The sequence below is a fragment of the Myotis daubentonii genome, chromosome 16 (genome assembly GCF_963259705.1).
Source record: "Myotis daubentonii chromosome 16, mMyoDau2.1, whole genome shotgun sequence".
In the NCBI taxonomy this organism is placed as follows: Eukaryota; Metazoa; Chordata; class Mammalia; order Chiroptera; family Vespertilionidae; genus Myotis; species Myotis daubentonii.
This window is the reverse complement of record NC_081855.1, coordinates 18,040,054-18,053,961: the sequence shown is the minus strand read 5'-3', so window position 1 is coordinate 18,053,961 and position 13,908 is coordinate 18,040,054. Positions and strand designations below refer to the sequence as shown.

Below are 13,908 nucleotides of genomic sequence, written 5' to 3'. Positions count from 1 at the left end.
TGCAGGTTCACTGGTTCTGGTTGGGGTGTGTGCAGGAGACAACCAATAGATGTGCCTCTCTCACATCTATGTTTCTTTCTGTCTCTCCCTCTCCTTTCTAATCTCTCTAAAAATAAATGGAAAAATATTATTGGGTGAGGATAAACAAAAATAAATAAATAAATAAATAAATAAATAAATAAATAATAGTGTTGCTCTTTTAAAAAGAGAGTAATCCTTCAAGCTAGCAAAGAGAGCAGTTAAATCTCCATCTATGGTTCTAAAGGTATTGTGAACATGTTTTTGTTTTAGATAGAGAGGAGGGGAGGGCGAGAGAGAGGAAGGAAGGAAGGAAGGAAGGAAGGAAGGAAGGAAGGAAGGAAGGAAGGAAGGAAGGAAGGAAGGAAGGAAGGAAGGGAGGAAGGGAGGGAGGGAGGAAGGAAAACATCAATCAGTTGCCTTCAGTATGAATCTTGACCAGGGATCAAACCTCGCAACCTGTGTATGTGCCTGACTGGGAATCAAACCTAAAACCTTTGCGTGTACTGAACAATGCTCCAACCAACTGAGCCACACCAACCAGGGCTATGCATTGTTAACTGTGGAAAATAAAATCTAGAGTGTGACCTCATTTTGTGGAAGAAATAACTCAAACCATATGAAGCAATCCCATTAACAGAAAGGAGTGGGCAAGCAGAAACAGTAGATATTGACATTGGTTGGCTGTTTTAGAGTGGGGGTGTGGATAGAAAACAAAAGGGAGAAGAGGGTACATTGCCTACTCTAGGTGCATGGACACCAAAAGTCTTATTACAGGAAATGCTCTAACTATCCCTGAACTCTGGAGTGTCACTCAAGAAGGGCCTTCTGCCTGGCCAGAGTGGCTCAGTGGTTGAGCATGGACCTATTGATTCCGGTCAGGGCACATACCAAGGTTTCAGGCTCAATCACCAATAGGGGGCATGCAGGAGACCGCCGATGGATAATTCTCTCTCATCGTTGCTGTTTCTATCTCTCTCTTACTCCCCCTTCCTCTCTCTGAAATGAATAAAAAACATATTTAGCCCTACCCAGTTTGGTTCAGGGCATAGAGTGTCAGCCGTCAGACTGAAAGGTTCCAGCTTTGATTTCAGTTAAGGGCACATACCTCAGTTGTAGGCTCAATCCAGGCCCCAGTTGGGGCACCTGTGGGAGGCAACCAATCCACGTGTCTCTATCACATAGATGTTCCTCTTTCTCTGTCTCTCCCCCTCTCATTCATTCTCTCTAAAACTCAATGGAAAAATGTCCTCAGGTGAGGATTAACAAAATAAGTAAGTAAATAAAAATTTATTAAAAAACGTATTTTTAAAATATTTCTTAAAAAAGAAGAAGGGCCTTCTATGGCCCACAATGATAACCCCAATGCTCCTTTAGCAAGCAGACCTGGTAGGTGAATAGAAAGTGGGTACAATCACCCAAGGACACCAGGCACTGCCAACAAGAAAAAGGATTGAAACCCAGGACCCCTTCAGAAAATACTATTCAATAATTAAACCAGTGTTGATCAGGGCGGGGGGGGGGGGGAGAGACATATGTAATACTCTTTGTAATACTTCAAGCAATAAAAAGTATATATATATATAAAACCGGTGTTGGGTATAGATAGGGGAGAATGAGGGCCTAAAAAGAAAACTCTGGTGGAATCTCCCTTCCCCTCGCCATCTCTTCCCCCGCCCAGGCTCAGCCCCTCATCTTCCTCTAAGCCCCATTCTCAGCACTTTGCTGAGAGGATCAGCCGCCTTTCCCCCACCCTCTGGGTTAATCCCAGGTTCTGGCTTATCTGGGGTGGGGCCCAATCCTGGAGTGGGCTGGCACACACAGTGCTGCTTTATTAAGCCCCGGACTTGTCCTGAGGCAGCAGGACGAAGCCTGGCCGCGGAATCTTTGGTACCAGTAACAGAACCTCTGCCACGCACCTGCTGCCATGGGCCGCTACCGCATCCATGTGGCCACCGGGGCCTGGCTCCTCTCTGGGTCTTTCAACCGCGTGCAGCTGTGGCTGGTCGGGGAGCGCGGGGAGGCAGAGCTGGAGCTGGAGCTGCAGCTGCGGCCAGTGCGGGGCCAGGTGGGCGGGGGAAGCTGGGACTCAGACCCCAGCTGGGTTTGGGCTGAGGGCCTGAGGGCCTGAAGGCGGGTGGGAAACAGGAAGCTGGGAGCCAGCTGGAAGAGCAACCCAGCGGGCGGGCTGGGACAATCTGGGTGAAGGGACACCTGCACCTGAGCGTGTGAGAGGTTCAGAGTCAGGGCCTTGGCTGGGCTCAACCCCTTTCTCCCTGTCCCTTACCTTGGTCCACGCAGCCTCCACTACTTTCCCAGTTGACCCCAGGCCAGTGTCATTATGGGTCAATGGTCAAAGGGAAGGTCCTAGGAGACCTCGAAGGCAGCGATAGTTCAGTTAATGGACAGGTGTAGGTGATGATGCTCAGTTCTCAATTCAAGACCCTGGTCTTTCCTGTGAGGTAGGCATCCGAGACGGCGCCGGTGTTGGGAGGAGGCAATGCTGTCCCTGGAGGCCTTGTCCCCGGACTCCGCAGAGGACCCCGCACCCTCAGTGAAACGTCCTCTCCCGGGTCCCCACTACTAAGTCTCACCGGTTCTGTCCCCACAGGTGGAGGAGTTCGAACAGGACGTCCCCCAGGACTTGGGGCCACTGCAGTTCGTGAAGTTGCGCAAACACCACTCCCTGGTGGACAACGCCTGGTTCTGCGACCGCATCACCGTGCAGGGCCCAGGAGCCTTAGAGGAGGCCGCCTTCCCCTGCTACCGCTGGGTGCAGGGCGAGGGCGTGCTGACCCTGCCCGAGGGCACCGGTGAGGGGCCGCCTCGGGGAAGAGGGTGCGGGACCCAGGGATTACTGGAGGTTGGGGAGACAAGGTATAGCATTGAGGAAGGTCCTAGGGGTTGAAATAGTGCATGCTCAGCACAGCAAACATAGAATCTGTTACTTTAAGAATTAAGTATAAGTAATGTAGCCCTAACCGGTTTGGCTAAACGGGTAGAGTGTCGGCCTGCGGACTCAAGGGTCCCAGGTTCGATTCCGGTCAAGGGCATGTACCTTGGTTGCGGGCACATACACAGTAGGGAGTGTGCAGGAGGCAGCTGATTGATGTTTCTCTCTCATCGATGTTTCTAACTCTCTATCCCTCTCCCTTCCTCTCTGTAAAAAAATCAATAAAATATATATTTTTAAAAAGAATTAAGTATGAGGGACAATTGAGGTAAAATACAGGTAAGAATGGAAACCTGAACTAAATATTTTTGAGACACAAGTTAGTATAAGTATAGATGTGGTCAGGATTAAGTCAGGATTCCAACTAGAAACTATGTGAAGTTGAGGATAGGTGAGATGAAGCCAGGTAAAGTAGCAATGTCAAGCTATTTCTGAGTTTGGCACACATAGAATATCTTATCCTGGGGGACAGGGGACAGTGGAGATAGGGGAGGTCAGAGGAGGTAAGGGTATCTCACTTGAAATATGTCATTTTGGAGAACAGGTTATGGGTGGACAGGGGGAAACCAGCACAGGGGAAATTAACAAAGTAGCAAAGGATATTGTAGGATAGGTGTTGACATTTCAGCTCATTAAGAATGAAATTCACAGATCATGAAGAATAGGGCTAGAAAGGTAAATTTGAGTTAAATGTTACGATACAGTGTCAAAAGTGGGATTTTCCTTCCAGGACAAATATGAGATCACAGATTGGTGAAGATTAATGATTATGGAATTAAGCAGGGAGACAGAGCCAGAGAAAAAAGCAAAAGAGTATGATGCCATACAGTTAAGAAACAAGAGACTGCAATCTCACTTCTAGGAATATATGCTAAGAAGCCCTAAACACCAATCAGAAAGAATATATGCACCCCTATGTTCATTGCACTATTATTTACAATGGCTAAGGTTTGGAAACAACCAAAGTGCCCATCATTAGGTGAGTGGATAAAAAAAGCTGTGGTATATTTATACAATGGAATAATATGCAGCTGTAAAAAAAAATGGATTTTGTACTCTTTGCACCAACGTGGATGCACCTGGAGAATATTATGCTAAGTGAAATAAGCCAGTCAGAGAAAAACAAATATCCCATGATCTTACATTTAAGTGGAATCTAATGAACACAAAAAACTGATTAATAAAAAAGGTCAGGAGGCATGGAGTCATGGAACAGACTGACATAACTCAGAAATGGGATGGGGGAGACATGGGAAGAGATTAACCAAAGAACTTATGTACATACATGCATAACCAATGGATACAGCCAATAGTGTGGTGACAGCCCTAAATGGGTCAGGGGCTCAGAAGAAGGGGGGAAACAGGGAATAATTGGGGGACATCTATAATACTGTCAACAATTTAAAAATAAAAAACAGGAGTCTGGAAGAAGCCAGGGAATAGCATGAGATTGGAGAAAGCATTGAGGAGAATTACTTTAATATCTCCCCAGCCCGCCTGTCAGGAAACAATACCTTGGATGTGTTCCAGAAGCATCGAGAACAGGAACTGGAGGAAAGACAGCAAATCTATCGGTGATCACCCTTTTAGAAGCCTCCCAATTGTAACCCCATTCCCTGACAACTTCCTCCTTCAATGACTTCTACCCCCTCCATTAACCTTTGTCCCATATCCTAGCTGGGCCACCTGGAAGGAAGGGTTACCCATGACAATTGCTGCAGGCAGTAAAGATGATCTGCCTACAAATATGAGATTCCATGAGCAGAAGAGGCTGGACTATGAATGGACAGCGATTTCAGGGTGAGGAAATGGTCAGAGTGGAGTGGGGCTGGTCGATCTAGGAACAGGTAGGATTTGGTAAATTGATGTTTTCATCCTTGATGTTTGTTCTAGGCTTATGGAGATGGCCCTCAAATATGTTTACACCCTCCCAAGCCCCTGGAAACACCTGGAAGATTTTGATCAGATCTTCTGGGGACAAAAGACTGCCCTGGCTGGTCAGTTGTTTGCCCAGGTCCCCATAACCCCTTGATGACCCTATCAATGAGCTATCTGTCACACTCCATAGTCCCCCAAACTTCTTGCCAAAAAATAACTTACACCTGGGGATCTCACAGAGGCTTCATGAATGAAAACATGTGAGCTGGGTATGGGGGAGTCATGTGACTAACTCCCTCGAGTAGAGTCTGAAGGAGAGGAACATCAGGTTGTGGTGAATATCCTCCTCCTAACCTCCACTCTGACCCCACAGAGAAGGTTCACCAGCGCTGGCAGGATGATGAGCTTTTTGGCTACCAGTTCCTCAATGGCGCCAACCCCATGCTGTTGAGACGCTCCACCTCTCTGCCCTCCCGGCTGGTGCTGCCCTCAGGGATGGAAGAGCTTCAGGCCCAGCTGGAGAAAGAACTCCAGGTACAGCCTCCAGCCCTTTAATGTCTGCTTCTTCTCTGTGTGAGGAGGTAAAGTGGTGAAGGCTGGGGGGGGGGGGGGGGCGGGGGAGACCAAAGTTGAGTCTGGGAAGGGAGGCCATAGTACCTATTGTCCCTGGATGAAGAGTCCTCTTCTAGAAGAACCTAGAGATGATAATGTAGGGGAAAATATCCATACTGGATTCTGCCAATAAAGCTGACCATTAGGAGATGGTGGGGAAAGGAGCTTGCACAACCAGACAAGGGGAGATCTTGGCATACCTGTGGTACAGAATCAACTGGCATACTTAACCCTAAAACTACTTCTGCCAGAGATGAGCCACATGTCTCTAGGGAAGACTCCTTTCATGGGATCATGACGCTCCATGCAAAGTAAGGGAACTTAAACTTGATGTTCTGGTACTTCCTTCAGTTCTGCCACTGGGACTCTGGTACTGATGTAGGATAATGGCAAGAAAAGAGAGTGAATGTCTTTCCCTTTGCCTTGGCCTTGTGGGAGAATGCTTTCAACTCTAACCGTGGGTACATTCCACTTTCCTCAGAACGGTTCCCTGTTTGAGGCTGACTTCATCCTACTGGATGGAATTCCAGCCAATGTGATCCAAGGAGAGAAGCAGTACCTGGCTGCCCCCCTTGTCATGCTGAAGATGGAACCCAGTGGGAAGCTGCTGCCCATGGTCATCCAGGTGATGTGTCCTGAGCAACCTCCTCTCAACACTGTTCTGTGTTCGTCACCAACCTCTTCCAATGGATAAAGACAGCTGGTTCTTGTCACCCACCCTGCCTAACTCAGTAAGACCTGTCCTTGTCTACAATCTCTCCTTTTTACCTTGAAGCCTGCTCACTATTCACCTGAAATTGCCTTTTTGTGAGTCATAATGGTCTCTGTTGGCTCCCACCCTAAGGCTACTTAATCTCTTTCTGACTTTTTAGTATATGGAATACCCTTTCTTTCTCAGACGTATTTTCTCTCTTGGTATGATGTGTTTTCAGTCTTACTGTTCTCATCAATGAATTGATGACAACTGTCAGTTATCTTACAAGTCTAACTTCTCCTTCCTATTCTACCATCCTAATTCACACCCTCATCAGGGTTCTCTCAGTCATACTGGACACCTCTTTCCAATTCCTCCAGCTTTGAACCTGACCATCATGGCACTGACACTTCCCCACAGCTAGTGAGAGCATGAGTGGAAGGGTCTTCATTCCTCCTATTAGATTATAACCCTCTGGGAGACAATAATCTTAGTCACCAGTGTTTCCCCAAGAATAATAAGCATAGTTTCTAACATAGGATGAAGTCGATTAATGCTTAGCTTCTCTTTGTTTCAGATCCAGCCTCCCAGCCCCAGCTGCCCCACCCCACCACTGTTCCTACCCTCAGATCCACCACTTGCCTGGCTCCTGGCTAAGTCCTGGGTCCGAAGTTCAGATTTCCATGTTCATGAGCTCCAGTATCACTTGTTGAACACTCATCTGCTGGCTGAGGTTATTGCTGTGGCCACCATGAGGTGTCTCCCAGGGTTGCACCCTGTCTTCAAGGTACATCCTCTACCTTCCATGTCCTGTCTTTCTCATATCACAGAGAAATGAAAAAAAAAAAAACCCAACAGCTATATAGGATTTTAAAAGCCTAAGCCATTTGGTTGGTAACATTTTAAGAAAGCTTCTTCTAATTGAATGTGTCCATGTTATGGTAATTTAAAAAACCTTATAACAATTTGTGAACAGTGAAGAGGAGATTATTGTGTCAGGATCTTAAGCCTTATGGCTTTATTTAATGTTTACATTATTTTATTTTTAAATAATCATAGATTCTCATGCAGTTTTAATAAATAATATGGAGATATGCCAGCTACTGTGTTAAGTCACTTAGCATATATTCAGCACTGATTGTAAGGCAGCTCTGGTATTCTCCAGCAGAGTCTGCTGTAGAGCAGGAATATAATTTGACAAACAAAACTATTGCTCTGCTTTCAGATAGTTAGCATTTAACTGGCAACACAAATGGTACACATGAAACATAATCGGAAAACAGAATCTGGAAATAGAGTTTGAAATCAAGAGAGAAAGCAACGAACACCATATTTTTTTATAGAGAATGTTAAAACACAACTTTGGATGCATTAAGTAGAAGGTCAAAGGAACAAAAGAGCAGCTCAAGTGGTTATTTAGTCTTCCCAATGAGAGGTGATGACATGGTACTTAGATAAATGGAAAGCAAATGCAAAGACTTTGTGATGAGAGGAAATAGTTATTGCAGCATGCTTAGGTGCAAGATTGGAGAGAAAACTCAGAGGTCTGACCTGATGAAACCACTAGGAGCCCACCAGGTAGATATGGTTGTACTGATCCAAAAATACTGTAATTTTATAAAATAATTACACTAGAATCTATTGCTAGCCAGAAGGCAGCAAAAAAAAATAGCCTTGTGCTTGCTTAAAAAGAAACATGTTTTAATTCTTTTTTAAAATATTTTTTACTTATTTTGGAGAGGAAGGGAGAGAGAGAGAGAGAGAGAGAGAGAGAGAGAGAGAGAGAAACATCAATAATGAGGGAGAATCATTAATCAGCTGCCTCCTGCACATTCCACACTAGGGATCAAGCCTGCAACCCAGGCAATGCCCTGATCTGGAATCCAACTGTGACCTCCTGGTTCATAGGTCAATGCTCAATCACTGAGCCATGCCAGCAGCGCATGTTTAAATTCTTGATGAGGCTTCACACATAGCAGCAGGAGCAAAAATGATACAAGTTTATGAACCAGAGCATTTGTCAAAAACAATACAATTAGGAAAAGCCACTTTGAGGTCAAAGATGAGATGTTCAGTTTTAGGTACATGTAGTTCGAAGTGGTAGCAAGATATGAGTGCATGGTGGGTAGAACATCTGAATTGTGTTTCTTCCAGAAGTCCAAACCTTTATCCCCAAACCTATCCATTGGTAGTGATGACCCCTTTGGGTTCTGAGGTAACATAGACAGGTAGACACAAACAGAATTCATTATTGTTGGATTTAATTGACTTTACAGACCCCTCTACATATGTCTCCCCTCACCATAATAACTTCCTCCCACTGTAAACACTTGAGTTGTTATCAGGCCACCCAGCAGGGCTAAGCTTGCCCACTTCATAAAGGCTGTGCATTCAGACTGCTGGTGTTTGGATCCTGAATCCTGGCTTCGGTTCTTACCAGATGTGCGCTCAGTGTCCTCATCTCTAAATGGGGATAATAGGAGCTTCATCATGGAGTTGATGTAGGATAACAGAGCAGCATGACACAGGCTAAATGCAACAGCAACAAAAATAGTAGTTCTTGCCATTATGAATAGTTCTTTGTCTTCTGATATTTCTCTTCTGATGGAGACTTCGGGGTCTCTATGACACTCAGCATCTTTTTGAATCTTTCTAAAGTTTCAAAACAATGTAAGTTGCCTTAATATGTTAACACCAATGAGATTAGTTGGGTCCTTCCCTCTTTGCAGCATCACCAATTCACATAAATACCAATATCGCATGAATCCTTCATTTCAGGATGAAAACAAAATTGTTTGAGACAAAAGAAAATGCACATGAGGACCAGATGGCCTTTTTTAATGGCCAAGGGAAAGCAGGAGAGAGGGGCTCTAAGTAACAGTGCCTCGCTGGGGATGAGAGGAAGTTTGACAACGGCTCCTCTGCTGATAAAGAAGATAGATCAGTATGGATCCTTTAATTCTGGATGAAAGTATCCTACCTACCCCAACCCTGAAATATAAAAAATGCAAGAGCAAAACAACTAGAAATTGAAGGATTAGCTTGAAAATTAATAGAAAGGCTAGTTTAAACTGTAAAGGTATCTATGATAGAAAAAAAATATTTTAAAAAAATTAAAAGTTAAAGGGCTGATTCTTTTTTTTTTCCTTTATTGATTAAGGTATTACAAATGTGTCCTTATCCCCCCAATCCTAGAATCCTGCCCTCACCCTCACCCCCTGTTGTCTGCATCCATTGCATGAATGCAAGTCCTTTGGTTGATCTCTCCCCCTTACCCCCACCCTCCCCTACCTTCCCTCTCAGGTTTGAGCATCTGATTGATGTTTTTCTGTCTCTGGATCTGTTTTTGTTTATCAGTTTATGTTGTTCATTATAATCCACAAATGAGTGAGATCATGTGATATTTATCTTTCTATGACTGACTTATTTCACTTAGAATAATGGTCTCCAGCTCCATCCATGCTGTTGCAAATAGTAGGAGTTCCTTCCTTTTTACAGCAGCATAGTATTCCATTGTGTAGATGTACCACAGTTTTTTAATCCACTAATCTGCTGATGGGCACTTAGGCTGATTCCAAATATTAGCTATTGTGAATTATACTGCTATGAACATAAGGGTGTACATATCCTTTCTGATTGGTGTTTCTAGTTTCTTGGGATATTTTCCTAGAAGTAGGATCACTGGGTCAAATGGAAGTTCCATTTTTAGTTTTTTGAGGAAACTCCATACTGTTCTTCACAGTGGCTGCACCAGTCTGCATTCCCACCAGTAGCGCACAAGGGTTCCTTTTTCTCCGCATCCTCACCAGTCCTTCTCATTTGTTGATTTGTTGATGATAGCCATTCTGACAGGTGTGAGGTGCTACCTCATTGTCCTTTTGATTTGCATCTCTCGGATGATTAGTGACTTTGCGCATGTTTTCATAAGTCTCTTGGCCTTCCTTATGTCTTTTTTCAAAAAGTACCTATTTAGGTCCGTTGCCCATTTTTTAATTGGGTTGTTTGTCTTCCTTTTTTTAAGTTGTATGAGTTCCCTGTAAATGTTGGAGTTTAAAGCCTTATCAGAGATATCATTGGCAAATATATTCTTTCATGCAGTAGGTTTTCTTGTTGTTTTGTTGATAGTTTCTTTTGCTATGCAGAAGCTTTTTATTTTTATATAGTCCCATTTGTTTATTTTCTCTTTAGTTTCCATTGCCCTAGGAGCAGTATCGGTGAAGATATTGCTTCAGCATATACCTGAGATTTTGTTGCCTGTGGATTCCTCTAATATTTTTATGGTTTCCCATCTTATGTTTATGTCCTTTATCCATTTTGAGTTTATTTTTGTGTATGGTGTAAGTTGGTGGTCTAGTTTCATTTTTTTGCGTGTGTCTGACCAAATTTCCCAGCACCATTGTATGTTCTTGCCTCCTTTGTCAAATATTAATTGAGCACAGTGGTTTGGGTTGATTTCTGGGTTCTCTGTTCTATTCCATTGGTCTATATGTCTGTTCTTGTGCCGGTACCTGGCAGTTTTGAGAACAATGGCTTTGTAATACATCTTGATATCTGTTATTAAGATCCCTCCTACTTTGTTCTTCTTTCTCAGGATCGCTGCAGCTATTTGGGGTCTTTTTTAATTCCAGATGAATTTTTGGAGAGTTCTTTCTAGATCTGTGAAATATGCTGTTGGTATTTTAATGGGGAATGCATTGAATCTATAGATTGCTTTGGGCAGTATGGACATTTTAATGATGTTGAGTCTATCAATCCATGAACACAGTATGTTCTTCCATTTTTTTATGTCTTCCTCTATCTCTTTTATCAATGGCCTATAGTTTTCTGAGTAGAGGTCTTTTACCTCCTTAGTTAAGTTTATTCCTAGGAATCTTAATTTTTTCTGATGCAATTGTAAATGGGATTGTTTTTTTAATCTCTCTTTCTGTAAGTTCACTATTTGTGTATAAAAATGCCATAGATTTCTTGGTGTTAATTTTGTATCATGCTACATTGCCAAATTTATTAGGTCTAAAAATTCAAGAGGATAGAAATCATAACAAGCATCTTCTCAGATCACAATGGCATAAAACTAGAAATCAACTACAATAAAAACAATGAAAAAATCAAACACTTGGAGGCTAAATAGCATGATATTAAACAATGATTGAGTTACCAAAGAGATTAAAGAAGAAATAAAAAGCACCCTGGAAAAAAATGACAATGAAGACACAACAATCCAAAATCTATGGGACACAATGAAAGCAGTCCTGAAAGGGAAGTTCATAGCTCTACAGGCCTACCTCAAAAAACAAGAAAAACTGGCAATAAATTATCTAACCTTGCAACTTAAAAAATTAGAAAGAGAGCAACAACAAAAGCCCATAGTATCCAGAAGGAATGAGATAATAAAGATCAGAGCAGAAATAAACAGCATAGAGACCAAAACAACAATACAAAAGATCAATGCAACCAAGAGCTGGTTCTTTGAAAGGATAAACAAGATTGATGAACCTCTAGCCAGGCTCACCAAGAAACAAAGAGAGAGGACCCAAATAAACAAAATCAGAAATGAAAGAGGTGAAGTAACAACTGACTCTGAATGATATACAAAGGATTGTAAAAAAAAAATACTACAAACAACTCTACTCTAACAAACTAGACAACCTAGGCGAAATGGGCACATTCCTAGAAAAATGTAAGTTTCCAAAACTCAATCATGAAGAATCAAAAAGAAAAACCTGAATAAGCCAATAACTACTGATAAAATTGAAACTAATCAAAAAGCTTCCAGCAAACAAAAGCCCTGGACCAGATGGCTTCACAGGGGAGTTTTACCAAACATTCAAAGAAAAACTAAAACCAATCCTTCTCAGACTATTCCAAAAAATTCAAGAGGAAGGCACAATTCCAAGCTCTTTCTACGAAGCCAGCATTACCCTAATCCCAAAACCAGATAAGGACACCACAAAGAAAGAGAATTACAGGCCAATATCCCTGAATAACATGGATGCTAAAATCCTCAAGAAAATTCTAGCAAACCAGATCCAGCAATATGTTAGAAAGATCATACACCATGACCAAGTGGGATTTATTCCAGGGATGCAAGGCTGGTACAATATGCACAAATCAATAAACATGATACATCACATAAACAAATTTAGAGACAGAAATCACATAATCATATCAATTGATGCAGAAAAGGTATTTGACAAAGTCCAACACCTTTTCTGATAAAAAACGCTCAGCAAAGTGGGAATAGAAGGATCATACTTCAACATAATAAAAACCGTATATGACAAACCTTCAGCCAACATCATACTCAATGGGGAAAAACTAAAACCATTTCCCTTAAGAACAGGAACAAGACAGGGATGCCCGCTTTCACTACTCCTGTTCAAAATAGTACTGGAAGTGCTAGCCACAGCAATCAGACAAGAAGAAGAAATAAAAGGCATCCAAATTGGAAACGAAGACACAAAATTGTCATTATTCGCAGATGACATGATACTGTACATAAAAGGCACCTATACTTAAGGTGGAAATAATAAAGGAAATGATAACAACTATTATTCAAGGGCAATTATTGAACACTCTCATACATAATACACACAGGTATCACCACAGCACTCGTGATGAGACCCTATTGTCATCCCCTATAAATAGATAAAAAGATGGACGCTTAGAGGGTTTATTATCTTGGTCAAGTATCAAAGTAAGTGGTGAAGTATAGATTAAAATCCCGGTCAGTCAGACCACAAAGCTCAACTCACAGGGCCATAGGAGAACATGAGACTAAGAAATCAGAAAGGCAGAAGGAGACTAGCCTGCAAAGGCACTAGCAGGGAGAAAAGGGTTAAGAGGAGAGGGAGAGCCGAAACCGGTTTGTCTCAGTGGATAGAGCGTCGGCCTGTGGACTGAAAGGTCCCAGGTTCGATTCCGGTCAAGGGCATGTACCTGGGTTGCGCGCACATCCCCAGTAGGAGATGTGCAGGAGGCGGCTGATCGATGTTTCTCTCTCATCGATGTTTCTAACTCTCTATCTCTCTCCCTTTCTCTCTGTAAAAAATCAATAAAATATATTTAAAAAAAAAAAAAGAGGAGAGGGAGAGAAGGCCACCATGCTGAGTGCCACTCCCTAATAAAGAAGGATCCAAGCATGTTGTACATAAACCACTCCTCCAACCTTCTCCATCCAGCTCCTGATCCCACACACCCGCTACACCATGGAAATCAACACCCGGGCACGGAACCGACTCATCTCAGAGGGAGGTGTATTTGATAAGGTAAGGGGGTAATGGAGTATGGGGCCACCTAATCATCCAACTCTGCATGACCTCCTGTCACTTTCAAGATGTCAGGCCCCCCTGAGTGAATGTCCTGACCCTAAAACTCAGGAGCCTTGTTCCTTTATACCAATGTCATTAAATCTGAAAAAGCCACAGCTGACCACTTTATACATTATGCCATATTCTCCAGCTCTGTATCTCCCCTCAAGACCTTTCATTTCGACTGGCTGGCATCAATTGTTGAGCATCAACTTATGAACCAGGAGGTCATGGTTCAATTCCCAGTCAGGGCATATGCCTGGGTTACAGGCTCAATCCCCAGTGTGGGGTGTGCAAGAGGCAGCTGATCAATAATTCTCTCTCATAGTTGATGTTTCTATCTTTCCCTATCTTCCTCTCTAAAATCAATAATCTATTTTTCCCTTTTTTTAAAGACCTCTCATTTCTATTCTTACAGGCATGGAGCACAGGTGGAGGGGGCCATG

The 13,908-nt window shown here is 42.9% G+C and overlaps 1 protein-coding gene across 1 annotated transcript in view; it reads left to right on the top strand.

The window, feature by feature from the left end:
• The first annotated feature begins 1,945 nt into the window (after positions 1 to 1,945).
• The window catches only part of LOC132219275 (polyunsaturated fatty acid lipoxygenase ALOX12-like), a 107,796-nt gene continuing 95,833 nt past the window's right edge, over positions 1,946 to 13,908 (top strand). Inside the window, exons 1-2 of the mRNA XM_059671652.1 lie at positions 1,946 to 2,086; positions 2,630 to 2,831. Coding sequence (XP_059527635.1) covers positions 1,946 to 2,086; positions 2,630 to 2,831 — 343 coding nt within the window. The remainder of the gene's footprint in view (positions 2,087 to 2,629; positions 2,832 to 13,908) is intronic.